The sequence below is a fragment of the Polistes canadensis genome, unplaced genomic scaffold (genome assembly GCF_001313835.1).
Source record: "Polistes canadensis isolate GaletaPanama2010 unplaced genomic scaffold, ASM131383v1 scaffold_30, whole genome shotgun sequence".
Lineage (NCBI taxonomy): Eukaryota > Metazoa > Arthropoda > Insecta > Hymenoptera > Vespidae > Polistes > Polistes canadensis.
In genome coordinates, this window is record NW_014569577.1 from 616,302 (window position 1) to 643,916 (window position 27,615).

At 34.0% G+C, this 27,615-nt stretch overlaps 1 protein-coding gene across 3 annotated transcripts in view; it reads right to left on the reverse strand.

Moving 5' to 3' along the window:
- LOC106784076 (complexin) overlaps nucleotides 1-27,615 on the reverse strand; it is a 231,614-nt gene that overhangs the window by 17,078 nt on the left and 186,921 nt on the right. For all 3 annotated transcript variants that reach the window (XM_014743193.1, XM_014743194.1, XM_014743195.1), the window contains one exon: nucleotides 3,171-3,334. In XM_014743193.1, coding sequence (XP_014598679.1) covers nucleotides 3,171-3,334 — 164 coding nt within the window. The remainder of the gene's footprint in view (nucleotides 1-3,170; nucleotides 3,335-27,615) is intronic.

The window sequence follows — 27,615 nt, forward strand, 5'->3', positions numbered from 1 at the left end:
ATGGGAAACGACACGCTTGAAGGAAATGAGTTACACGTCGTGTCCGATAAACATTTCCATTTCACGGGCCTAGTTGACGAACTTTTCTTTCTTTTTCCTTTCCTTTCCTTTCCTTTCCTTTCGTTTTGTTTCGTTTTGTTTCGTTTCGTTTCGTTTCATACCTTTTTCTCTAAATGTTTTAACACGCCTCTACCAAGCATGTACGAGTCCTTTTGACTCATTTTTAAATGTCAAAAAGAAAAACAGAAAGATAGAAAGAGAGAAATGCATTTATTTGTATACGTAAAATGTCGAATGGCTCTTTGTACTTAGTGAAACTGACATATTACACTAGGGGGTTTGTCTTGTAATTATATACGCGCGTTTCAAACTTTCAATTTATTTTTCCTCACAAACCTACGTCACATATGATCACAGTTAATAAAGGAAATATAAAGTTATCGCAGAATCTTATTCGGGTTTATATTTCATGTTAGCAAATTATAAATAATAACTGTAATAATAATAATAATAATAATAATAATAATCCGTAATGGTAATAATAGAAGTCGTTCGAACGATTCGACCTAGGTCGACGATTAGAAATTGGGCTTTATTATAAATGAAGGAAAAGGACGAATATTCACATTTTCGTACTATCATTTTCTATCATCTGCATAGAATTGTAAAACGGAAAAGGGTATAGTAAAATGGTCTTGCGGAAAACGAGCAATTCTAACTGCGATTTCTAACAAGGGGTGCAGAGAGCGAGGGGGAGGGGGGGGGAGGGAAGGAGCCATCAACGATGTTCGTACGGACAATGCTTACGATCGTTCGAAATCGTCTCGTTGGTGGCTATATGCAAAACCTTTTTACACATTTATGCATATACAATTTCTGAAAGTAATTGAAACGAGACGACCGACCCATTTGGTGATCGTCCTTGTCGTTTATTCGTGTTTTATAATAGCAAATGCGTCGGATAGTAGTCGTCGTCGTCGTCAGTTGGGTCATATAAAAAGTATTATTGTAATTTGCGCGTTGCATAGAAATGATTATTATTATTATTATTATTCCATTGGCGCCTCGGAGAAGGCCACTACGAGGAAGAGGAGGATTGTCTCGCAGCATGATTTCTCTCATTGATCAAACGTCCAGAACAAACGACGAGGTCCAGTCGTTAGCGCTAATTAGCATGCCGATTATCGACGGTTCACCTGTGCTCACAAAATGCACACACACACGCACACGCACACGCGCACACGCACAGATACACACATCCGACCAATTGTTTCCTCGAATTATATGCTGATATTCCAACGAAATTTCCAATTTTCAAAATTTATTATTCGTTCCTGCTGCAACACATTTGTTCCAGCGATTTTATCTACTATTTGAATCATTTATTTTTCTTCCCGTTCTTTTGTGTCTCCCGGTTAAATAAATATTTCTTCCCGATAATTAACTACGAAATACTGGGATGTATTTTTTTACTCTCTCGATTACTATGTAAATGAAAGAGGAAATGAAGTTTTATTAGTTTAATAAGAACAATGAGAGAGAGAGAGAAGAGAAAAATTATTTTTTTTTTGTCATATTCGTTACTTATTATTATTGAAAAAAAAAAAAATTGGACATTTTATAAGCATATTAAAATCAATTCCATTAATTAGATGACCAAGATATATTATTATATATGCATACGATAATAATATTTTATAATTATTTTCTTTATTTTTTTAAATGATCATTATGTTTTTTTCTAACGCGGTGTTTTCATTTCCAGTTGAAAATTTCCACTTAATGTCAACAATAAACGAAGTGTTTTATATTTCAACTCATGACATATCAACCCCACTCGGCAAGACGCATACGTGAATTTTAATTAGAACCTATTATCAATAATTACGCGTACGCATTAGCATAAAAGTTTCGTGATCCGTTGTTTTAGCACGACACGCTCTGTTGGTTATAGTTTATTATATTTTTATTTATGCTAGATGCTTGTTATATCAAACTAGGCCGATGATTTAGAACGTAGCAAGAAAACAATCTATACTCATTTGCAATGCAAATAACGTAATAATATATTGTAATCAAATTGATAATGATTGAGAAATAAATTCTAAGAAAATTTCTATAAACACACAAAGAAGAAAAGAAAAATAATATCATAATATATCTGATTTTTTTTTTTTTCGAAATTATACAATTTGTAACTTTATAACGAGTTAATATTATTGATGACAATGATTTAATATGAGAAAAATCTTTAATCCTGAATAAAAGAAAAAGTCGAATGTTAGTAGAAGATGGTATAACTATTGTCGGTGGTGCAGTCAGGTGCTCGGTTTAAGCTAGGAAAGATATCGTGGGAATCCAGAATAATGGAAGTCATACGTCTCTACAATTTATTGGAATATCAATGTGCTTCTAGTACTACCCTCATCGTTTCTACTACTGTTGGGGTGCTAACGCCATTGCCGGAAACGTGGACCACGTATCCCATCGTTGAAATAGAATGCATATTTCAATGTAGACTTGGTTCCGTTAGATCTACGAAAATTTGATCATTCTAAAAAGTGAATCGAAATGGTAGCAGTACCCTGTTGTACTGAAGTAAATATAATAAATAAATAAGTAAGTTAATTTGTTAAGATTGTTGATAATATATGTCAGACAGTTTAAACTTAATTTTTTTTTAGTTGAAAAATATTATACAAATCTTTACAATTCGATTGGGTAATCGAGAATTTGACAAACTTGAATAAAAAAAAAGCAGTTAAAATGGATCATCAATCTTTCTTACGATCGATCAAAAATACATATGTTCAACTACGAAATATATGATGGTGGTCTATAGTTCAACGCTGGAACGATTTAATCGATAGAAGATATATTTTGTTGTTGTTTTATTATTTGCGTTGGACAGTTTGTCATAAGTAACTCGATCTTTTCGATGGCTTTTACATTGGAAGAAAAAACGTAGGCCATTTTTCCAACGAATCGAGGGTATTTGAAATATTTCGTTCATTCTTTTTTACAAAAAAAAAAAAAGAAGAAAAACTTGACCGATCTATTAATCGATCGGGATGAGAAAATAGCGAGGGAAAAAATATGGACGAAAGAAAAAAAAAAAAACGAAAACGGGAAAGAATATCTTTGACAAAGTGGCATTTCTTTTTCCTGACCTTGTCTCTGATTTCCTGTCGCATCTTCTCTCGTTCTTCCTCCATTTTACGGTGTTTCTCTTTCCTCCTTTCCTCAGCTTCCCTGATGGCTTCTTGCCTTTCCCTCTCGGCCTCCTCTTCCTTTTCCTTGTCGTCATCGTCTCCTCCTTCGCCACCGACCGCTCCTATAAACGACAAAATAAATCATTAATATCTCGTTGTTAGAAAAATGATTTCATTTTCTTTATTTTTATTTCATTAACATCAATCCAATTAATTTTTTATCCCCCCTTACAAATTTCGTTTCAATTATTATTTGAAATAAATTTTCAAGTATTCGAGAAGTATTTCAACATCTCATTAACGTATTTTAACAAATTCATATTTTTAATAATAATTACATTTGAATTATTTAAGAATTAAGTTTCCTTGTATCGGAAACGATAGACGATGCACATTCAAAGGTAAATTACAGATAATAGATCCTTATATTTTATTCATCGTTCGTACTACACGGTATTGCTTCCTACGGTTTTGGTAAGCCACAAGTATCTTAGTTACAGTTAATAGATGAACTACGAAATGATAGTATCTCTAGGGAGTCGATAAATGGTCCTGGTTACCATCAACGCCATCATCCACCAAACCACTATCCTTCAAATTAATTATCCTCCTATTTTTCATTATTTTTCCGTTTGTTATATCTCAAGCATATATTTTTGAACTTACCATTAAAGTAATTAAATCATTTGTTTGAATGATTCGTATTAATTTGTTAAATTCGTACATATTTAGTAATTTCATTGGCAACACACGTAAGAAGGAACCGAATTGTTTGCATTTCCGTGCACAAACACCGACTGCAGCTTTGAGTCAAGGTAATGTATATGTTTGTTTGTATGTGTATATGTAGCTAAATAAATAACAATATATATATAAGATACCTATATGTCGAATATAATAACAACGTAAACATAATACCGTCTACAGTTAATATGTTTGATTCGTTATTAAATGTAACTACTCTCGGTGATATCACAGCTATTTTTTTCATTTCATATGACGTTATTAAATAAAGTTTGACAACGATCTATTACAAATAATGATCACAAATATTTCAATACAAAATATTAACGATATAGATTAAACACACTCATTAAAAAATATTTAAAATATATCGATCGAGAAGAAACGTCTGCCCTTAGAATAAATTTTCTTGCAAAAGAAAAAAAAAAAAGAACAAAAAAAAAAATGAAAAAACGAACGTAATAAAGTAATGCACGGTTATATTTTGTACGCATTTAAAGGAATTTTTTTTGATAAAAATACAACAAAAAGAAAAAATGATAAAAGAAATAATGGAGAGAACATTATCTCGTGGTAATATTGAGAGAACGGTGGAACAAGGAAGACTGGAAAAAGAGAGATCGAATAGTAAAGAAGAAGAAGAAGAAGAAGAAGAAGAAGAAGAAGAAGAAGAAGAAGAAGAAGAGAAAGCAAAAGGGTTTTTCTCTTTTCCCTTCTTCTTCATCGTCTGGCGGAGAAGGATGTGCCAGAAAAGCCCGAAGGCTCGAGGAAATTAATACTACTTCTGTCTCGGCAACGTCTTCTCTCTCTCTCTCTCTCTCTTTTTTTCTTTTCTTTTTTTTCCTCTCTCTCTCTCTTTTCGCTTTTGCGGTTCTCGACGTTCCTTCTATTTGCACTCGTTCTTTATATTTTGCAGCACCGCAGTACTTTGATGTCCAAACCTAGGCACAACCATTTTCGCTCGACTTGCTTTTTGGCTTCTCTTACTTTTATCTCTTTCCTTTTCAACCTCCCTCTCCCCCCTTCCCACCCTTCCCAACCTTCTCTCTCTCTCTCTCTCTCTCTCTCTCTCTCTCTCTCTCTCTTACCATTTTCTTTTCTTATCATCGTCGACTGCACTCGACGAGTTGTCCCAGCTTTAAACGATATCTCTCACGTAGGTCTTGCATTTTCGACAAGGACCTTTAATCCCTGACCAACGCTATGGGAACACGTTTCAATTTATTTTTTTCTTTTCAAATATTTATTTCATTGTAACAATTGTGCTTTATGTAAAATTTTCTACGAATTTTTATTCATCATTTTTTCAATTTTTAATTATTTCAATAGAATAAATATGAATGTTGTTTTGAAAAAGGTATAGAAATATGTGGGAATCTTTTGGAACGTTTGAAATTTATAAAAATGTATATAAGATTTGATCTACTTTTGATAGTAGTCAAGGGATATATTAGTCAGACACAGATGACCGACGAATAAGAACGTCGCACTGCGACGGAAATGCGGCCCGTTGCTACGAAAAGGAGGACGAGCTTGGTTTTTCAGGTTGCACACTTGCTTGCACATTTCTCTCCTTATAAGAAAAGAGAAAAATCAAATGGTATGAGAATGAGAGAAATAAAGAAAGAAAATGGAAGAATAGGGCGGTCGAGTTTTTCAAGAAAATTTCTCGATCGAGTCAGTAATGTGACCCATCTGGTGGTGTGATGGTGGTGGTGGTGGTTGGTGGTGGTGGTGGTTGGGCTGTCATGGTTCCATGCTGTCGCACATTCGAAAGGACGATAATGGCCGTGGTCCAAGAGCAATTGTCCTTTCTTTGTAAAAGAGGCAAAAAATAAAACGCAACGCGACTCGTTCGCACGGATATTATTGAAAATCTACAAGGAGACAAATTCTAATGTTAAACCCCATGCACGCGGATTTTATTTTATATTTATTATCCTCAACGAAAAAATCATCACTTTTAAAATTAATTCTTTATAAATTAATATATATATTCGAATATATTACTTTTCTAATGTTTTTTTCTTTTTCTTCTAATTATACGAAAAGAAATTTCAAACGTTTTCAAAATGATATACATATTTTTTTATTTATTAATAAAATATTTCTCTCGTTGTATTTATATAAATTGTCCATAAAATATTTTTATATTAGACGAAGTTTATCTCGAACACTTTCTATGATAATCATGTTGTTCTTTGTTACTCGTACGAAAATGTATCTTTGTGAAAAATTGCACAATTGCTTGCGTTATATTTTACGTGTACGTATGCGTAATAAATTTGGTTTATTTTTTTCTTTCTTTTTTTTTTTTTTTTCGAGAAAATAGATCGAAAGAGGCACGGTATTTACGCGTATGTGCGCGTATACGTTATATAAAATATTATAAGAAAAAAATAGAGTCGCGTTCCTACCATGTTGGTGCATTTTTTTTTTTTAAATAATATCTTACGCTTTTTCATACACCTCGTAAATGGAAGAAGAGAGAGAGAGAGAGAGAAAGAAAGAAGAGAAGAGGCCCTGTATTCGCTATCCATGTAATATATGAAGAACAAAATATGAAATATAGCAAACTGATGTCATCTATCTAGTAGAAATATAGAATTTTAAACAAAACATTAATATAGAACGAATTCGTTATACTTAAGAAGAAGAAGAAGAAGAAGTGATAAAGATTATATTCCCTTATATTTTTTTTCACCCCCGTCTTGTTATAATAAATTCGAACGAATTTATATCCATAATCTCATTTCTAGAAATAATGTAAAATACAACATTTCTTTTTCTACGATTAATTACGTATAACGCTAATTGGAATAATCCAGGAAGCAGCAGCTGTTGGTAGATGTTAAGAGAGAGAGAGAGTGACAAAGAGAGAGAACTCGAAAAGTCAATCCTAAAAGAAAAGACAGAATGAAAGAGAAAAAAAAAAAGAAAAAAGGGAGAAAGAGAATGAAATAAATGAGCGACATAGATAAGGATGAAAATCGTAGTAGTATTTTCTCGTAGAGGATTGAGGCTTGTACGAGCCGATGAGGAAGAATTACTTACGATTTTCATCTATCTTCTGCTCCTTTTTCCTATTCCTTATACCTTTCCCTTTATCCCTATATATTTCTTTCTTTCTTTCGTTTTGTCTTCCTCCTGGTGGGTTATTAAAGATCGTGGCGGAATCGTTTCTCGTTTGCGCGAAGAATTAAAAAAAGCTTTGTGGTATTTTACCGTCTGTTGATTTAATAGACAGAAAAAATACTATTCAAGACCCGATCCCTATCGATTTTTTACTTTTTCTTTTCTTTTTTATTCTTCTAAATTTTAATTCTTTCTTCTTTTCCTTTTTTCTTTTTCATTATCATCTGATAAACGTCATTCTCTCGTTCTCGAGCAAATTGTTAAGTGGACGACGATTTATATTTTTTGCTTATTAGTTTAAGTTTTACTTTTTAAAGTTGCAATAAAAGTAAATCGTACGATCAAACAAATCGAATCGATTTTCTTTTTTATGTACGAGATAAAGTCTGTCTCGTTATTGCGATCACGTAGTGTCCATGAAAACCCATGGCTTGAACCTCCACCCCACCCCACCCCACCCCACCTTCCCATCATGCCAATTTCTTTTATCCGTTTTATTTCCTTCTCTTTTTTCGTTGTCGCGAATTATCGTTAAGGGAGAAAGTATTTTAAGATAATCATATAAAAAAATGATCGTGATTTGGAAAAAAGAGTTTCGTATGTTTATTGAATAACAGAAAAGTGGGTGGTTGTTGGGGGGGGGTTGCATATATTCGAAAGAAAAAGATAACGAATATATTCCGCAATGCGGAAATTGTCGTGCAATTTTTAAATAACTCGCGCACATGCACACACACACACACACACACACACACAAATACACGCGCGTGCGTTGTTTCACAAATATTCCAATGGAATGTTATAATTAAATTATCAAACTAAATTATCGAATAGGAAATTAATTTAATTGCCGTCACACTACTGAAATTCGATATCTCGTTCCCTTATTTAATATATTCGTGATGCACTTATCGTCGATTAATATTTGCCAAGGCACGAACAAAAAAAAAAAAGAAAAGGAAGAATATCTCGAAGAATCTGACCTTCGGTTTCTCGTTTTTTATGAATCGATATGAAAGAATTCTATTGGAACGTTTATTCGCATAAAACGCGGAGACGAAAAGAGAGAGAGAGAGAGAGAGATGGAGACAATTTTTGTCTCCTTCTTTCTTTTTTTTCAATTCTTCTTTTTTACGCGCGCGAAACTTTTCGGTAAAATTCATCGCGTGGACACAAGGTACGTTCGAGAATTTGAATTCCTTGCATTCCACTTTTTCATTTGACAGTATGAAATTCCACCTGAGGTCGTGTCCGAGGTTTTTTCCCTACTTTTTCTTTTTTCTTTTTTTTTTTTCTTTTTTTTCGTCAAAAGACCCTTTCAAGTCTAAAACTTTTATTTCATCCAAACTTGTCTACTTTTTGTCGTCAGAAAAATAAAAACCCAGTTTCCAAGTATGCACGAAGAGTTCTTATTTTTCAACGAGATGAGGACAAAAAATTGTTAAGGGAGAAAAAAGAAAAAAGGAAGTAAAACCAAACTGATAGGTACACCTTAGAGTACGTTGTATAAAAATGTCTTTTCAACGAATTAATTCGCTTTTTTAAAGTGAAAAAAGAAACAAACTATCGTACGTTTTTGTAATATCGAATAGTTTCGTTAAAGGTCCATGTAGAATTTGTAAACTATGTGACTTTTAGCGAAAATATTTAAGAAATAAGAAGAGAAATGTACGAGAAAATATTTGACAAAAGTGTGCGTATGCGTGTGTGTGTATGTGTGTGTGTGAAATCGTAAAAGAAAAATGATCACGACAGGATCATTCTCGATAGGGAAGTATTGTTATATTTTCTTTACTTTTTGATTCATATTATTTCTTAGACGTTTGTTTCGAAAATAACACAACGCGCACAGGTGTAAGAAATGTTTGATCCAACAGTTTCTTCAAAACTTAACTCGATCGTTGTAAATGGTATACTTTACTTTTACTTTTGTTCGTATACTTTCGATGTTAGAAAAAGACTACGACACAATATATATAGAAATTTCTTTTTATTTATCGTTTGTGTCTGAAATAGAAAAAGAAAAGAATAAGAAAATGATATAGAAAAAAAAAAGGGAAAAAGAGAAACGATATAAACGTTGATACCGAAAAGAGGTCTGAAAGAAGGAACCGTTTGTCAGAACGCGTGTCGCCGATGTGTGCGTGCGTGCGTGTCTACGACGTTACGAAAATATCGATAACTGTCCCGTGAAAAAGCTACGATTCATCTCTCTTTCAAAACCAGAATCCAACCCTTTTCACTCTCTTACAGGTTTAACTCTCCTTTCACGAATGTTTTCTTCAAGAATATCTTGAATTATCGATGATAGCGTTTTTTTAAGAAGAAGAAGAAGAACACGTTAGATTTCATTTATATTATCATAAAACACAGAAACAACACACACATAGTCATGGAATATTAAAATTATAATTAAAAAATTAAATATTAATATACGAATATATTATTATATAATCGATTAAATAAACATAATACAATTTAATCGATTATTAACTCAAAAAATGTGACATATTAAAATAAATCAGCAATTCGTGTTATATCGAATTTCATTTGAATTTAAACAAATATATATAAGTAATAAAAAAACAAAACATATTTAATATTTTTAGATTAATAATGAATTGTAATATAATTTATATGCAAACAAAGATATATGCCATTGAAATATGACAATAAGGAGTTGAAAGAAACGTGAAAATGAAAAAGAATGAATTAGCTCTTCGTTGTCGCTGTTATTTCGCGAAACTCCTCGAGTTACAAAGCCGAGAGAAGGAAATGGGGTGGGTGAGCGAGGGGTGAGCTCGGTAGACTTCGCGAAGTAGCCAAGTTTCATAGGAGAAGAGTTAGCCGAGAACCAATTACTTTGGTAAATACATAGAGAATAGATGCTAATGAGTGAGACAAATAGTCTCGTTACGCAGAATTAAACCCGTTCCTGTAGAACGTGTCGTCTCATCGATGTCATCTTATTTCCTAAGATCTCGTCGAGATTAATTTGTTAAAACAAAAGAGAGAGAGAGAGAGAGAGAGAGAGAGAAGGAGAGGAAGATAATATGTTATTTGAATTCAACTTTCGAACACTTTCGTACGACCACACGTGTTCCATATATTTTTTTCGCTTAACAAATAACAATACAATATATTACAGGATGCGTGAACAGAATGTATGTGTGTGTGTGTGTGTGTACAGAAATAGAAATATGATATTAAAGAAACATCGTTTCTCTTTCTCCTATCATTTGTAATACTATTCTTGGAAACCTGAGAAACTGAGAGACCATCCGAGAAATAGAAACTTTCTTTCAGAGGGTAGAAAATAAGTGATCCCCTTTGATTTTAACGTCTGGTGGTTAGAAAATTCTGCTACGTATTTATTTTATGCAAAGCTCGTTTTAAAAAAAAAACGCATCTCTTGTATATAAAAAGTGTCGTAGTGTAAGAAAGAGAGAGAGAGAGAAAAATATTTCGTTGCAATGTGAAATTGGTAGAAGTAAAAAGAATAAAAAAAAAGAAAAAATGAAAGATAACTCGATCAATTTTGTTTTTAAAAAATATCGACAATCTACAATATATTCATTGCGAAATAATAGTCTAATTTCGTAATCCAGTTGTAGAACCAACTTGAAATAGATATTGAAATTTGCAATTTGTTGCGATTGAGTATCAATTCACTCGGCAACGCGAGCAGCAGCAACAGCAGCAGCGGTGGTTTATTTTTTTCCTATCTATTTTTCTCGATCTTCTTCTTATTTCCTATCGATCAGTATTTTTCACCCAGTCGTCGGAAAATTCAACTCGCAAGCGCGCGTAATTCGCTCGTTTCCTCGGTCCAAGCGGTTTTCCTGGTATCGGTTAATTCGAACGAGCGAGTTCATGCAGATTGCAGACCGATGAAAGAGCTTGCGGTGCTGATGGAAAGTAAAAGGGTGAAAGAGAGAGAGAGAGAGAGAGAGAGAGAAATAGAGATAGAGATAGAGAAACTACCTGCTCGTTTTCTCCTCGTAACGATGTCCGTTTCTCTTCTCTTTCTCCCTACACACACGTAGACAAAAACCAATACACATTTAAACACGTATATATACGTACACACTTTCGTACACTTTTCATCTTCCTACTACCCATTCTATCCCATCGTTTCAAATCGACGTAAACTTGTTTCGCTATCGAGCTAGTGGCATCTGCGGGTCGCTGATTGGATGCCGGATAATTTTACCTTTTTTTTTTTTTTTTTCTCCCTTTTTTTTCTACTACTACTGTACATCGGCAAAAAAGGTGCCACGCGTTCTCTTTTAAAATGCAGTTTAAATGCAAATCCGTCCAGTACATCCCCAAATGATGCGCTCCGTTGGAAAAGATCGAAGACGAATGGGATAAGTGAAATTCTTCTATTTTATTCCCTTTTACGATTTTCATATATATATATTTGTGACAATTTAACAAATCGACGATTAAGCTAAATTATTTATTAACATTGATAAGACCAATTAATGTCCTGTGAATGTTCACAAAGGATAAATTTATTGGAATACTTTGTTGTTAAATGTTACAAATTAATACGATTATTATTATTATTATGTATACATATATATATATATATGGGTAGAATAAATTATAAATTTTATTTGTTAAATCTCTGTGCTCTATACTGAGCACGGTTTTATTGTAGTTAAATGATTTAAAGGACCGATGAGAGATAGGGAAACTCCGTTGGGTCGGTTATAGTGAGATGCAAGTGGGTGCATGCATGCATGCGTGCGCGCGACCACGAGCGAGAATCCACTCGCTGCTCACAGATGTTTCCAACGAGCCGCTTTCGTGTCCAGGAGCGATATTCACTGCGAACGATTGGCTTTGAATTCACTACCCGGCAAATAGATTACCATACGGAATTATAGACGTGTTTGCTAACTGAAATAACGCACACGCGCGTATTACGTCGGATGGAGAACACATTTCTGCATCTATGTATATATCCTATGTATGTATGTATTGTATATACATTTACGTACTTATACACGAGTGCTTAAGGTTTATACATTACACAAAGTTATGAATACGTACGCGAGAAGCGAGTAATCGTAATTGCTATATATGGTCATTGCTCCACATATCAAATTTTCTTCTTTTTATTCGTTCAATCTTCTCAACGAGTTATAGTAGAAAATATTTGTCAATTTTTTTCATATTTTCATATTACATTTCGCGTACGAGTTAAACCATGATGCGTATTCGACGAAAACTAAAAAAACGTATCACGAAATAATGCAGAATTATATCAGTGTTGAATTTAAGTTTATGATTTTTTAATTATTTTATATTATCAGTGTCTTCCGTTCAAATCCGAATTATGTTCAATGTATCTTCGTGTCAAAATGTAACAAGTGTTTAATTTGTGAAAAAAAAAAAAGTTAAACAGTTTTATTTATTAAAGGATCGACTAAATATTCTGCAAACAGTTAATAAATATTAAACGAGTTAAATGGTTTGACCAAATTGTGAAACAAACAAGAATGATAAATATTTGCGATAGATTAGACCTACATATTTCTCTCGATTTCAAACTGTGTCCTCCCCTCCCCAACCCCCTGCCCCGATTTATAAATAATTTAAATAAACGCGTCGCACGGCATACTATTTGCAGTTTATAATTTGTTATGTATGCTAATCGTAAAAGGAAAAGAAAAAAATAGAGAAACAAGATAGGATTATTCGAGAAATAAAATCAACTTTCTTTAGAAATTTTTCACAAAATATATCCTTCAATTGATGGCAAAACGGGATTTAATCGGCTGTAAAAGCGAAGAAATCAGCTTTCGAGTTTCCAATTTTTTGGTCTTCTTATTTTTGTTGTTGTCGGTTCCTTGTTCGTACGATCGAGAAGGACGTCGTTCGCGACGGCAGAAGATGAGAAAAATCCTCTTTAATGCTCGCTTACTCGGGTATCAAGCGCGACAGCTCGAATTGTCCTCGTAAAAGGAGCTTTTCGTTATAACCCTTTGCGAAGAATATGCTATATGCGCGGTTCTGTAATACTACGGATGAAGTACGGATGTAAACTGCGAGAAATAATTTACGACAAAAAGTGCTACGTGTTTTTGTCGGTACGTACCTAATTATATATATATATATATATAAAAAAGAAAAAGATAGAAAAATAGAGAGAGAGAGAGAAAGGAAGAAAACTTGGTTAAATCGTAGTATAATAAATTTTACAGCAAGGATATAAATAAGTTTGCTTTATTGATCAAGCCTGCTTTTGCTTTTGCTTTTGTTCAGTTACAAAGTTTCGCGTTAAGAAAGTACCGAGTAAAGTACTGAAAACGATATTGCGATAATAAAGTATGCAACCTTTCCTTTAAGATGAGAAAGAAACAATAAGAAGAAGAAGAAGAAGAAGGAAAAAAGAAATAAAAGGGAATCATAAAAAACGTAGAAGGACATTCCCTTCGTACTCGTGCTACTACTCCATCTATACGCATGTAACTTTCTGACGCATTACAGAACACTTGGTAGAAAAAAATATATGTAATTTATGCGAAAAAAATGTTTGTGATATTTAAAACAAATAATTTGTTTAATTGTCAATGAATTCGAAATCTTTTCACGAGAATACGATTATTTAAATGACAAATTCGCGATTTTTCGCGATATGTAAAATTAAAGGATCTTAAATCGAAAGTAAGAAAGAAGAGGAAACGAAAGACGAAAGGAAGGAAGGAAGAAAAAGAAGAAATAAAAGATAGAAAAAAAAAAAAAGAAGGAAAAGAAAAGAGGAAGCAAGGAAATAACGAAGTCTTATCTGATGCACGAAACGGCTACAATTTTGCTCGTTATCCTTGCGTTCGTTGGTGGTGTACCTCAGGAGTCCTTTGAAAATTTTATCTTACCGAGTTGATCGTGGTTTCGTGTTGAGAAAAATGCTTCCTTTCATTATCGTTCCCTAACATTTATGACTTTCTTAACGTTACGCAAGCAATAATACACCGGTTTCTCTTTCTACGATAATTGAGATGTAGATCGGTGCAAGAAAACTTTTCTCATAACGATTTACCAATTAAATATCGAAGAAGAAATATATGTTGCACTTGTTCTTTTTTTTTTTCTTTTTAATTTACAATCTTTCCCTTCGCGAGACCAAAAAGAAATGAAAACAAAATCTGATATATCCGCAATACTTTGTTTTATTAAATTGTTATGTAAAAAAAAAAAATAAAAAAAGGAAAATTTCAATTCACTTGGAATTCGGTTTGACGAAATCTATACGTATGCATATATTTTTTCTTTTCCATTTCGTTTGGTTTTTTCTCTCTCTCTCTCTCTCTCTATGTCCGTCTAATCAGAATCGTTTATTCGAAATTCCCGCTTTTTCTTCGAACGAGGTGAATCACGATAAAGGTTTTTACTCGGGGAAAAAAGGATGAGAGTGCTCTGCTGAATGTGAGAGAAAGAAAGGAAGAAGAGGACAAAAGAAACCCCACCTCTCTCCTTCTTCCTCTCTCTCTCTCCCTCTCTCTCTCTTTCGATCCTTCACTCGTAGATCAGCCTACTACCGAGGGTAAGAACAAATTGTCTGGACGTTTTTGTGCTCATGCATAAAACATGGCTTCGTTGTCGGACGTTAATGCAAACAGACATCGAACTTGCTGGTTGTTCCTCTGCTTTGGAAAGAGAGATCTTCGTCCTCTTTTCTCCCATCCAACTCTTATCCCCTTCTCTCTCTCTCTCTCTCTCTCTCTCTCTATCTCACGGTTTTACTCTCTTTTTTTTCATGCATCAATCTTATTAACTAGAACCAACCTGAGATATTCTATCCTGCTGTTCGACAATAAATTTCCAAGTCTCTCGACCAACGTCCTGTCAACCTAGACCACTTTCTCTTAGGTTCCCACAAATTCTCTGCCCCCCCCCTACTCCCCACCCATCCCTTTTCCACTCTCTGGCCCTCTTATCATTTGCTTTTCAAATCGAGGTACTCACCGTGTTTTTATGCTATCCCCTTTTTTTTCTTTCTTTATCTTGCCTTTTGTTGTTTGCACAGAGATTTTGTTTTGTTTTGTTTTATTTTATTTTATTTTCTTTCCATTCGATATCACGAACGATTTGATTCTCGAGGAAAGGGAGGAATAATTGATCTCCTTGTCACTATACGGACATGTTCGACGTATTCTCTTTTCTTTTCTTTCTGTTTTTCTCTCTTTTCTTTTTATATTTTGTTGTTGTTGTTGTTGTTCTTCTTCTTCTTCTTTTTTCACACTCCATAAACTAATGAAAAAGAACTTTCCCAGCGCCACGAGAAAGCTTTATTAAGCGGAAGAGAAGAAGTATCTCCTATGGTATGTGTACTTTGGTTAACAACTCATCCTACTCTCCTCCGACATCCTTGTACTTTGCAGCTTGGATTAAAAGTTTAGTGCAATTTTTAATGAGCTTAGAAAATTTGTATATTGACTATTTTCCAGGAGTACCCAAGGGTATCCAACAGTTTCTATAAGTTTTGTTAAAGAAGAAGTATCCTGATTGCTCTGTTATATATGTTCTTCTATTTTCTATTCTCACGAGTACAGCCCTCCCTTATTTCGTTATCGAAAATTTCTCGAGAAAGTGTATTACTTCTTTTTTTTGTTTTTTTTTTTATTATCGAATAAAAATACAAACAATTGCTTCGTTGATTGAATTTTTTTCTTTTCGGTTCATTCATAATTCTACTTAATCAAATAGTATACTTTATCGAATCGATCTTATTATCCGTATTTGTTAGTCGAACAAGAAAAAAAGAAATACAATCGATTGCTATAAAATGATCTATCCAAGGCATTCTTCTGATATTTACGATAATCGATTATTAAAAATATTTGAAAGCAGAGAATGTTTGTGCGATTCGTTCGTTCGTTCGTTCGTTTAATCCACATTGGTCGGTTATCATAAGCCGAATAATCGCTGAGTAGTCTTGATTAAGCTACTCTCACGTAATTAACCATGTCGCATCTCTAGTGTTTGCCACCAAATCGATAACCACGTAGAACGTCCAATCGCAGATTGGTCGGGCTCGTTATGTTCGGGTATAATTAGATCACAATCTTAAGTTGATTCGACTGAAGAAAAAATTTCGTACGAAACGACCTTTAATCCAACCTTCTTTTTTATCATGTTTAGAAAAAAAAAACAATTTGATAGTAAAGATTATTTGAATACAACTGTGTGATATTAATTGTTAATTTGTACGCAAAACATTTCAACTCATCCACGTATATATATATATATAAATTTGATCGCACGATTTCGTAGTAGAAATAGTAATATGCTTGATTGAGGGAATCTTATAATTCTTGTTCTCTTTTCTCTTCTCTTGTTTTCTTTCTTTTTTTTTTTTTTTCATTTCCGTAAAAACGAAAAAAGGGTGAGGAGTAGGCCACGTCGGACTTTCCACGTTATCTCCTTTATTTCTTATCACTTTAACACTTTTTCTCTTTTTTCCTTTTCTTCTATCCCTTTTCTTTTCTTGTTTCCCCGTCGACAAAAGTATGACGAGGGAAATGAAGGGTTTGCTCGCAAGACGGTCGTTTGTTCCAGGTATAGGACATATAAATCTTGTTGACGCTCTAGAACGATTTTTATCGTCCATAAACTTTTCCAAATATTTATTCTTGTCGTCCGGTCCGAACCTCGATCGAGTAACCTTAATAGGTACGAGAGTAAACTTCAACACATATTCCGTATTACTTTTAATAACTAAAAGAACAAACAATTTCTCAAAAGACGCGTAAGTACGTTATTTTATTTATTGTTAAATATATATTTTTTTTATTGTTTATACGCAAAAATTAATTAATAATAAATGATAGATAATTGCAAATATTCATTTAGTTAATAATCAACGGACACTATGATTATGACAAAATAATATTTAATTTCCTACATTTACAATAATTAAGATTATATACTTGTAATGCAAATTCTTTCATTATTTATGATAAGTTATTCTTTAACAATTAAATTGATACTTAACTATTCCATGAATATATATATTTCTGTGACTCGCTGAGTACTGGAGCTGAGAATTTAGGCAAAAGTTTGACGACGATGAGAAAGCACAAACGTACTTTCACGCGATATTCTTCTTCTTCCCTTTTCTATTATCGTCGATTCAGAAATGTGCCTCATCTTCTTTGGGCTTCGAAGTTCTAACTTATGGTTTAACACGCGATATACTTTTCCTTCCCTTATACCTCTCTCTCTCTATTCTTGTTTTTTTTTTTAAACCTTCCATCCATTATAACGTAGCTTTCAACTTTTAGATACACGCAACACCCAGAGAAAATAGATAGAAAGAAAGAGAGAGATACAGAGAATGAAAGAGAGAGAGAGAGAGAGAGAGATAGATAGAGCAAAAATGACACGTAGAAAGACCGATGGGTTTCGTTCGTGTCGAACGATTGAAATATTTCTTCAGAAGGAATCGTTATTCATCCGTATCCAAACCGATTCGAATAGCACACAGCCTATATGTACTCTATGAGAAGAAAGAAGAAACTTGATAAGATAAGCTTTTGACTTATGAAGCTCTTTCTCTTTTTTTTTTTTGTCGATGCATGCAGGTATGATTTCTTCCGAATACAAAACCGAATGAATTCCGTGCATGCAACACCGAGAAGAACATGATTGGGAATTGCGTATGTATCTACAATACTAGCGATTTATATCCGTTGGTTCGATAAATAACAACGACAAAATGGAAAAAAAAAATGATAAAGAAAAAGGAAAAGATGAAATGAAAAGTCAAGCTGACGGATAGAAGAGGTTCGAAGTTGAAGATTATTAAGTCGTATTCAGGAAAGCTCGTAGAATTAGTTCTATTGATCAGTCGTCACTGCTAGGAACGATAACTTCGTTCAAACGGAAACTCTGGGTCATTCCTCTTCTCTTCCTATCTTCTTCTTCTTCTCTCTCTCTCCCTTTCTCTCTCTCTCACTCACTCATTCATTCTAAACCGCCAGACATCGACATCACTTCTCTTCTCTTATGTGTTTGCAGTTGAAACGCACTTTGCTGTTATAGAATCGCGAGGTAATTTCTCTCGCACGCGTTTCCGTTCAAAACTTGTTTAACCGGATTTCGATAAATTTCCCGAGTGTTTCTCCAAGACATATGCTCTCTTTCCTTTAGTTTCTATTGTTCGTTAACAAGTATTATTATCTTCGATTCATCCGATCGTAATAATTCGAATCATACGGTTATTTAATGCGATTGAAATATCATATTGTTTTCAATAGTCGTACGGGATTAGCATTAGTAATGATTTCTATTGACAAAATTTGTATTATTTTTTATTTTATTTTTTATCTCTATGATCTTGTAAAATAGAAATAGACGTTTCTTATAAAGTAAGGAGAAGCGAGTAAGTGAAGACGAAAGACTGGTTGACACATTTTGCGACCTTGTAACTGATAAAGCTCGAGTGCACTAACCTACAGCACAAATTCGGTCAAGTATCTTGCTGACCAGATTCAGAAACTGACGTAAGATAAATCGAATCTTCTCATTGACTACTTCTTTCGATATAGAATTTTAATCATTTTTCTTCATATAGAAAATGTTAGATATTCGGATAAATTAAATTTTGATAACCAGCATCTATAGGGCTATGTTAAGTAAATGTTTAAATTTCGATATTGTCGTTTCGTCTAATACAAAATTCTTTTCTCTAATCCACGAATTTATTCATTTGATTTTGATAATAATTCGCATTGAGATTACTTTCTATTTCTCTCTCTCTCTCTCTCTCGTTCGCTATCTTTTTACTTGAAGAGTGTAAAATCGTATAAAGATGCAAAACTGAAATCTAATTAGAAATTGTAGCGAATAAGACTAACACAAAAGAGAGAGAGAGAGAGAGAAAGAGAGAGATAAAAGAGAAAAATAAAGTAACATGGAGAAAGAGAGAGTTTCGAAAGAATATCCCAAGAACTGTGGTACTCTTCGTTCTGCATTTAAATTACGATTTGAAGAAACGGTAACCAAGCCACGAAATGACACGGTTCGCCACGATGCACGCGAACTAAGCTACAAACTAATCTAAAAATTGTATTCCGTTGTTCTCTCAACGGGAAAAGTATTGTCCCGTGACTATTTATTTCGTGAAATGAATTGATTCGAAAGTCGTTTGTTTATTATTTTACAAATTTTTCAGACAAAAAAAAGAACTTAATATTATACCACTGGCATCTGTGATCAAAAAAATAGATAACATTCGATAGATATGAATGTTACGTAAATGTGGTGTGTCCACACAATTACAAATGATAATTAATTGTACGTTTTATATCTTTCCTTTTTTTTTATGCGTGCGTGTATCTGTCACTGTCACTGTCACTGTCACTGTCACTGTCACTGTCACCGTCTTTCTCTGTGTGTAGTTTTGAAAGAACGAGATTGCGGAAGAAACATGTGGATGATATTTTTCATCTAGCATAGAGGAGGATGATGACGGGGGGGGGAGGGGGAAGAGGGGAGGGTTCATCGTTGTACGAAGCAGATGGCACTTATCGTTGCGTTGCAGGCTTACTTCTGTGTGGGTCGTTAAGAAATACGGGTCACACTGTACAAGCCCTCTCGCTCTCACCCTTCTACTTTGACTTCCCTCTTTCTCCCTCTCACTCTCTTGAGTCGAGAAGGACGGATACTTAAAGCTCTAACCGGATGGAGGGGGAGAAGTAGGCCAGCTTGTGCACGTAAAGGGTCTATTTTTTGTGACGCATAACCAGAGCCGTCCGATGACGGGCTCGTAGAAGGGAAACCTCAGCAGTTCATCCACGTCTGACACGTGACGGTGCACCTCGCATGTCGGTCAATCGATCGACTACTTAAATTCGAATCATCTCGACGTTCCTTCGTTTCTTTCTTTCTTTCTTCGTTCGTTCGATCGAATAACTTTCCTTTCCACGAGTTTTCTTTTCAACGTTTTACGACTATCGGAATAAAAAAGAGAAATATTTCTCTGTGTGTGTATTTGTAGGTATATGTACGCGTGGGTTTCGATCGATCTATACTATCGATTGATACTAAACTCCAAACATATCGGGATACAGTTGTACCGTGTATTATAATCATTATTTATATATATATATATATATATATAAATAAATAATTCTATCTTTTCATTTATTTGCTAGAATATCTGAATATTTTTTTAACACGAAAAATAAGTTATATAATATATATGAAGAAATTATTGTCGAAAAAATAATCATAGAAACAAATCTTAGCGAATTGGAAACGTTATCGAATGTCCAAATCCTATTCATAGTCTTCGGACTTTCCCAAACACCTCCGCGTGGTAGTTTTAAACTGTCAGAACACACGGAATGCGGCGATTAGATTTCATTCTTCCCAGGTGGAAAATACGCGAAGCCGGGTTGGTCTCGGGTTAAGAATGATAATTACGTCGACTCTGTGTAGGATAATCTTCAGAGTTCCGCGGATAATTTCATTGCGTTTAACTCGCGTGAATGTTATCTCAACCCTAAGATCTACGAGGCACGAGTTAATAAAGGTTTAACGAACTCGAAACTAAAGAATACTATAATAATAAATCAAGACAGGATGTTCGGTTACATTGATTGATGTTAATTAATCGAACACCGATCATCTACTACTACTCTTACATACATATATTTGAATTTTAATCTTACTATAGTAACAAATTATTATTCGAATCAATGAACAACAAACAAACGGTTTATATTGATACAAAATTAAATGACAATCAATAAAATATAATAATATCAGCTATCTTTCTCTAGTTTTCTCTCTATCATTTACTTTAACTTCTCGTAGTATTATACTCCTATAACACACACTTCAATCATCCAACGAATCGAATTTGTAATAAATAATCTAACGGATAATACGTATGAATTGGCAGTCGCTAATTCGCTCACCGTCGCAGCAATGTAATTAAATGTATTACGTTTGGCAATGTGCAAGACAATAACCCCGAACTACCAGCATCGATGGGCGTCAGTCTTTTTGCGGCAACGCTCATTAATTAGCTCGAAAATGCATCGTGGGCAACAAGCGCAATAGTGCAAAGCGATAACGTCGAACGTGTAGGTGTGCTAATTAGCGCTACCGTGTTCGCTGATTATTGTTTTTGATGATGCTTCTTCTTCTTCTTCTTCTCTTCTTCTCTTCTCTTCTCTTCTCTTCTCTTCTCTTCTCTTCTCTCTCTCTCTCTCTCTCTTTCCAATACGATCGATAATACTTTTTCGTCTAAGTTTCAATGAAATATGAGAAACGAAATGGCGAATGAAATATTAAAAAAGAGAATAAAATAAAAGAAAAAGAAAAGGTTAAGAAAAATTGTCGTGTCCTAGTTTATCGTTCGCGTAAGATATAAGCCCGATATAAAATGCATTTCTTTTGGCAGAAAAAGGAAAATAAAATGAGACAGAGACCGTTTATCCAGCATTTGTGTTATCTCGCGAAAGATGTTTACGAGCATTACTGTGAGTCGCGTTTTTATTGAATCGGACAGAGTCCCTCGAACGTACTTCGAATGGAGCAACGAACGTAGTAGCGAAGTTATATAAGACCCTCTAAGCATCTATATACATAGAGACGAAAACACATAGGGGTTGACAAATATATATATATATGTTTGTATGTGTATATAAACGAGCACGTTTCAGCACGTAAAGTCGGCACGGGATTGCACTTTGTCGCTAACTCGGATTCGTATAAACGACCTTCATTTTCTTTATTGGCAACGGGATACATTATTTCTTGACTTCTTTAATAGTACACACGTGTATATATATACGCGTGTATATGTGTGTGTCTGTGTGTGTATTAAGAATTCTCTTCTATTTCTATTCTCTCCTTTTTATTTTTCCCTGCGTATACGTATAAGAAGAATACATGTATATTACATATATGTATATACGATAGAAAAATAAAACGAGAGAGGGATCTAAGGTAGAAAGAAGGAAGTGCCAAGAGCTAGGGAATAAATAAAAGGGAACATTAAATTGTTGGCTTTCTCGACTTCCGATATTGAACAGTAGGAATTCTAGCGTGCAAATACCTCGGAGTCCGATAGGGGTTAAGTTTCCGGCACCTGCACGATAGTTTCCTTCCTAACTTACGCGTTCTCGTTGATACTCTTTAGATCTAGGGATTTTCTTCTAAAAGAAGAACCCGTACATGATCCTCTCAACGATATAACGATCACTGCCACACCAAAAGAACACAAGCGAGAAATCCAACCCGATTTTCCTGGCTATCGGGAAAAGGTCCAACGAGGAAGATGTTGGAAAAAAAGAAAGAGAGAAATAGAGAGAGAGAGAGAGAGAGAGAGAGAGAGGAACAAACATAAAAGTTCTTTATTTTATCAGCTGAGCCATCGAGCAAACAAGAAATTCGACCACACGAGCAGTGATTTTTTGCTACGTCGACGAAACCTTTCTGGACTTTCGATTCATAATTTTTTTTTCCCCTCTTTTTCTTCTTCTTCTTCTTCTTCTTCCTCTACATTTTTTTGTTTGTTTCATTTTTTATTATACGACTTTGGAATAATCGAAAAAATTTGACGAAGGAAAAAAGAGGAATCAAAATCATTGTTTGAATTTAATCGCATCAGGTTTTAGGGATTTTCTCATTAAACTTTCAGGCCCAACAATATCCCTCTGCTATTGGGTAATGTCTGGTTCTAACGGGAACACAAACGGTCAGAGTTACGAGCTTTTAACCTGCGTTGTCGTCGTAGTCGTCGTCATCGCGCGAACAATTCGCGTGGACCATTTAATCGTGGATTAAATTCGCCGTCGGAACACGTAATAGTAACAACGGGTGATTTAAATCCTTCTCGTACGCGACCCTACGCTGCTAAATGGTAAATCATTTTAAATAATACGAGCAACGTACGTACCGTACGTACCGTACGTTCAGCGTACGTTGACTTTTTTTGTTTTGTTTTGTTGTTTAATTATTTAAATAATCATTTAACGAACGTTTATCGAATTTTTCGAACTTTCAAATTTGCATGGACAAAAAAGTTGACAATAATATTTGAACTATTAAATTACGTAATCACGACGCTCTGGGGGATCTACAGCACTATTATTTTCCAACGATGAAATTTCGTAAGGTTAATAAAACAGTTCGATTGGAAAAAGTTTTATTAAAAAAATAGCTTTCGAAATATATACGCGGCGCATGGAAATAGGAAAAATATATATATATATATGTGATATCCATGAAAGAGGAAAAAATCAAATCGGAGTATGAGAGGTCAGGACGAGAAGAAGAATTATTTTCATCATAGATATTAAATAATATCTTGATATTAAGTATTATATCGTGGGCGTACATCTACTACCTATCGTGACAATCCTATCGCAAACTCGTATGTGCATATTGCAGTATGCATGCATACTCTTTCTCTCTTTCTCTCACCCTGACGCAAACCTAAACATACACACAGGTTCGTACTACTGGCTTTGTCGCAAATTCTGTAGGTGTGTATGTATATGGGTGTGCATGCGCACCGTCGCGGTCTAATTCGTTTAACGATATCAAATGTTACGCCAGTGGCGTATCGTGCACTGGCACGAGAGCAGAATCTCCCAGTTCGAAAAGACGCATACCATGGAGAAACGACGGGTCTTTCTCTATATGAATTTCTATTCGAATGTGTGAGTTTTGTGCGTGTCTATTTCTCTTTCTCTACCTAAACAGATACGCCGTATATTTACCAAACCATTGTGTTCATTTCGCATAAAGGGTTCGCTGCTAGTTTTTCCTCCAATCAAATGACTCACTAGACTGCTTTCACTGCGTGGCCCTTAATTAAGGGACGACTTCCTAAGTGCTAAGGGGGTTTGCTCCACGAAATATATAAAATATTTATTAATACGTTTCATGGAACGTGTAATCCTAAATCTTTCAGAGATGAATTTTCGTTATTTTTGTTCTATTAAATTTACAACTAAATTAATTTCCCCTTTTTTTCTTTTTTAAATGTGCCTATTGTTTCTCTTCAGAGAATTATTTTATTACTATTATTATTATTATTATTATTATTATTATTATTAAAATAAATGTTTATGGGATAATGTAGGTTTTTTAATGGAGAACATTTCGAATATTTTTTTCTCTTAGTCTCATTTTAAAGGAAATTCGGTAAGACTTTTTGAAGTATGTTGGAGAGACTCCGTTTGGCTAAGGTATGATCATAGTCGAGCACTTTCAACGACTTTCCTTTGATCAATCAAATGCTGCCTCGTTTCGTTATAAACGTAGAGGCACGTTCTTTCTACACATATACATACACGTTCTTCAACTCTCGTACATTACAACGCGTTGTGTATCATAAATCTCTGTTAAAATTTAAAAACAAAATAAGAATGAAAGAGAAAGAAAGTAAACGGCAAAGAAAGAAAGAGAGAGAACAAAAAAAAATAAATAAAGAGTTTCGTAAACCGCATTGAATATTTAATGTTATCGTCTCATTCGCTTGCGAAATAAATTTACTCACAATCAGCAATTCTTCGTCTCCCATGTGGCCTTAATTTGAATTTCCTTGAATACGATAAATAAATCCGGGTGTAATTAAAAATCGTAAAATGACGAAAATGTAGAGAAACAAATCTTTGAATCGATACAAAAATATATTATATTTAAATTTATAAAATGTGTGAAAAATCAAAAAGAAAAATCCTTGATTGTAACAGATCAAACTCGAATCATATACGTAATTCTGTTGCTAAATTAAAGATTGTTAATAACTACTTGTATAAATTTGGATTACCGAATGCTGCTAACCTTGCCAATTTTCATGTTTAAATTCCAATGGTTATTTGGTTGCGCTATCGAACGGGTTGGATATTGTTAGATAATTCATTGCGCCGAAGAAAATGTATGGGAATACATTTGGACATAATTCGAAGTAAAATGTGTCAAATAAATTTCAATGGATTTCATTTCGCGTGTCACTTATTTTTCAGTTATTTTTCAATCTACCTTTTCGTCGAATTTGGTAATACGATTATATTCTTTTTTTTTTTTCTTCTTCTTCTCTTCTTCTATAAATATATAAATTTGAAAATGAAAATCGAATCTTATTTCCATAATACTTGTTTTTTACGATCTGAAAATACGTAAAAATTTATTATCGATTTAGTCGGATGGTAGAGAGAGAAAAAAAAAAGTTATCTCACGTTTACAACGTTTATTCGTAATCGTTTTCTCTACTTATCTGTAACATAAAAATTGAATTCTATCGTTTCTGTATATTGCTAGTTCGTGGCGCATTGATTTATGTTCGATACCGGTATGCTATGAAAATCAAAAGAGAGTACTTTGGGTTGATCCTCTCGATCGAACAATTTGTATTGTTTTAAATGAGAGAGTAATAGACAGAGAGAGTGTGTGTGTGTGTACGAGAAAGAGGGAAGGGAAGAAGAAGGGATGATAGGGAAATAAATCGATGGATATCAAAGAGGGTTATAATTTATAGGGTGCATGGCATTACCGCGCATGCTTGTTTATGGATTTGACACGAGTCCAACGAGAAACTGGGGGCGGGGGGGTGAGGATAGATATCGTGGACGGATTGTCGACGCGTTATATTTGTGACACATGATTTATGATTTTATAATATATCCATACACATACGCGTATCTATAATTATTACGTTTTTGTCTCTATATACTCTAAGTGTACATCCATCTATGTATGTATGAGTTTACATACATGATTAATACAGCTATAACAGTGTAGTACCTATACTGAGTGTTATAAAGCGTTCGTTTCAACGAAATAACAATCGTTTGCCGAACGTACATTCAATGGGAAGTACGATAAAAATTTTTACGGCCCTTTATCTCTCTTTTTTACAAGCCCCACCCTCACCCCCACCCTCTTACGCTATTTCTCTTTTTTTCTCTCCTTCTCTTATTATTACCCTATATACAATTTCAACATTAGTATAGAAAAAATATATACGGATAATTGTCAATTTGAAATAATTCATATTTTTCTTGTTAAATTTGTCTCAAAAGTATTAGAAAAAGATGAGAATACATTTTTAAATATGATAAATGATATGTTTCCTGCTATTCAACACTACAATCATTAGTATTAATTATTTATCCTAGTAAAGAACATGAGACTCATCATCGATCGAGAACAAATTCTAATTTTCTTTTCGTTTTTTTTTCTTCTTTCTTTTTCTTTTTTTTTTTTAGATAATGCGTGAATTTTATGCCCGTAGTTATACTGAATAATTAAGGAGCATGAGATTAACAGTACGTTCGTTGATGATGTTAAGTCGTTAGACAGGTTAAATACGATCTTACCGTTCTCGACGAGTAGTACGACTAATCTTGTCGGCAAGCTCGAAACTCAGTGATCCCTTTTCAAGGGAATATGTCGCACGACGATTCCTCTCCTCGGAAATTGCTATCGAAAGATAAGGCGTCGCACACACGCGTGTTCACGAGTTTTCCCTTACTTGCTTAAAACATTACCAAACGGTTGGGATTACACAATACGCACACATACCACACGCGTGTACACACGGCGGCACATACGAACGGTTATAAGCGTCACTCGTGTGTATTCTTTCTTTTTCTTATTAATAATAAAAATAATAATAATAATATTAATAATAATAAAAACAGAACACAAGAGAGAGAGAGAGAGAGAGAGAGAGAGAGAGAAAACATGTGAGATAGGAAAAATAAAAACGAAAAGATCGAGAAACGACTTTCCGACGAACATTTTTACGAATCACGGTTGACTTCCTAGTTGGAAATTTTATTTTTTTTTTTTTTCCAACGACCGATGTTGCACGTTTATACGATACCCAAGGGCACGCGCGAATACGCGCGCGCGCGCAAGAAACAGATATAGGTAGAGAGAGAGAGAGAGAGAGAGAGAGAGATGGAAAGAGCGAGCGACGGAGAAAGAGAGAAAACAAAAGAGATGAGGAACAAAAAGTCGAGATTTTTGAATCGTTACGAATATACACGGTGGCACCTATCACTTTTTAAAAAGCGAGACATTCTCATCGAATCTCGTTATCGAAGTGACGTAAACGATTATCTACGTAGCAATCCGAATGATTTAAATGCAAAACAATTCGTGTTTTGCATTTCATGCAAAATGTTCTGTTTTTTTTCCTTTTTTCTTTTTTATTACAAAAGTGCATTAATAATACATAAATAAAGAAATGTTTAGGTAAAAGAAAAATAAAAAGAAGAATAAGAAGAAGAAGAAGAAAAAAATTGACAAGAGTATTTTGTTTCAATGTCATTCTTGACAATGAAAATGATTTCACGTAATATCCATGTAAAAGCCTCACCCTTTTTATATATATATATATATACATACGCATACATGTATATGTATATAAACGAGCACGTTGTGATCGATGAAACGTCTATCGTCGATCTAAAAAGTTCGACGATATTATAAATGAGAATAATAACAGAAAATATAAAACGAAAAAGAAAAGAACATTATA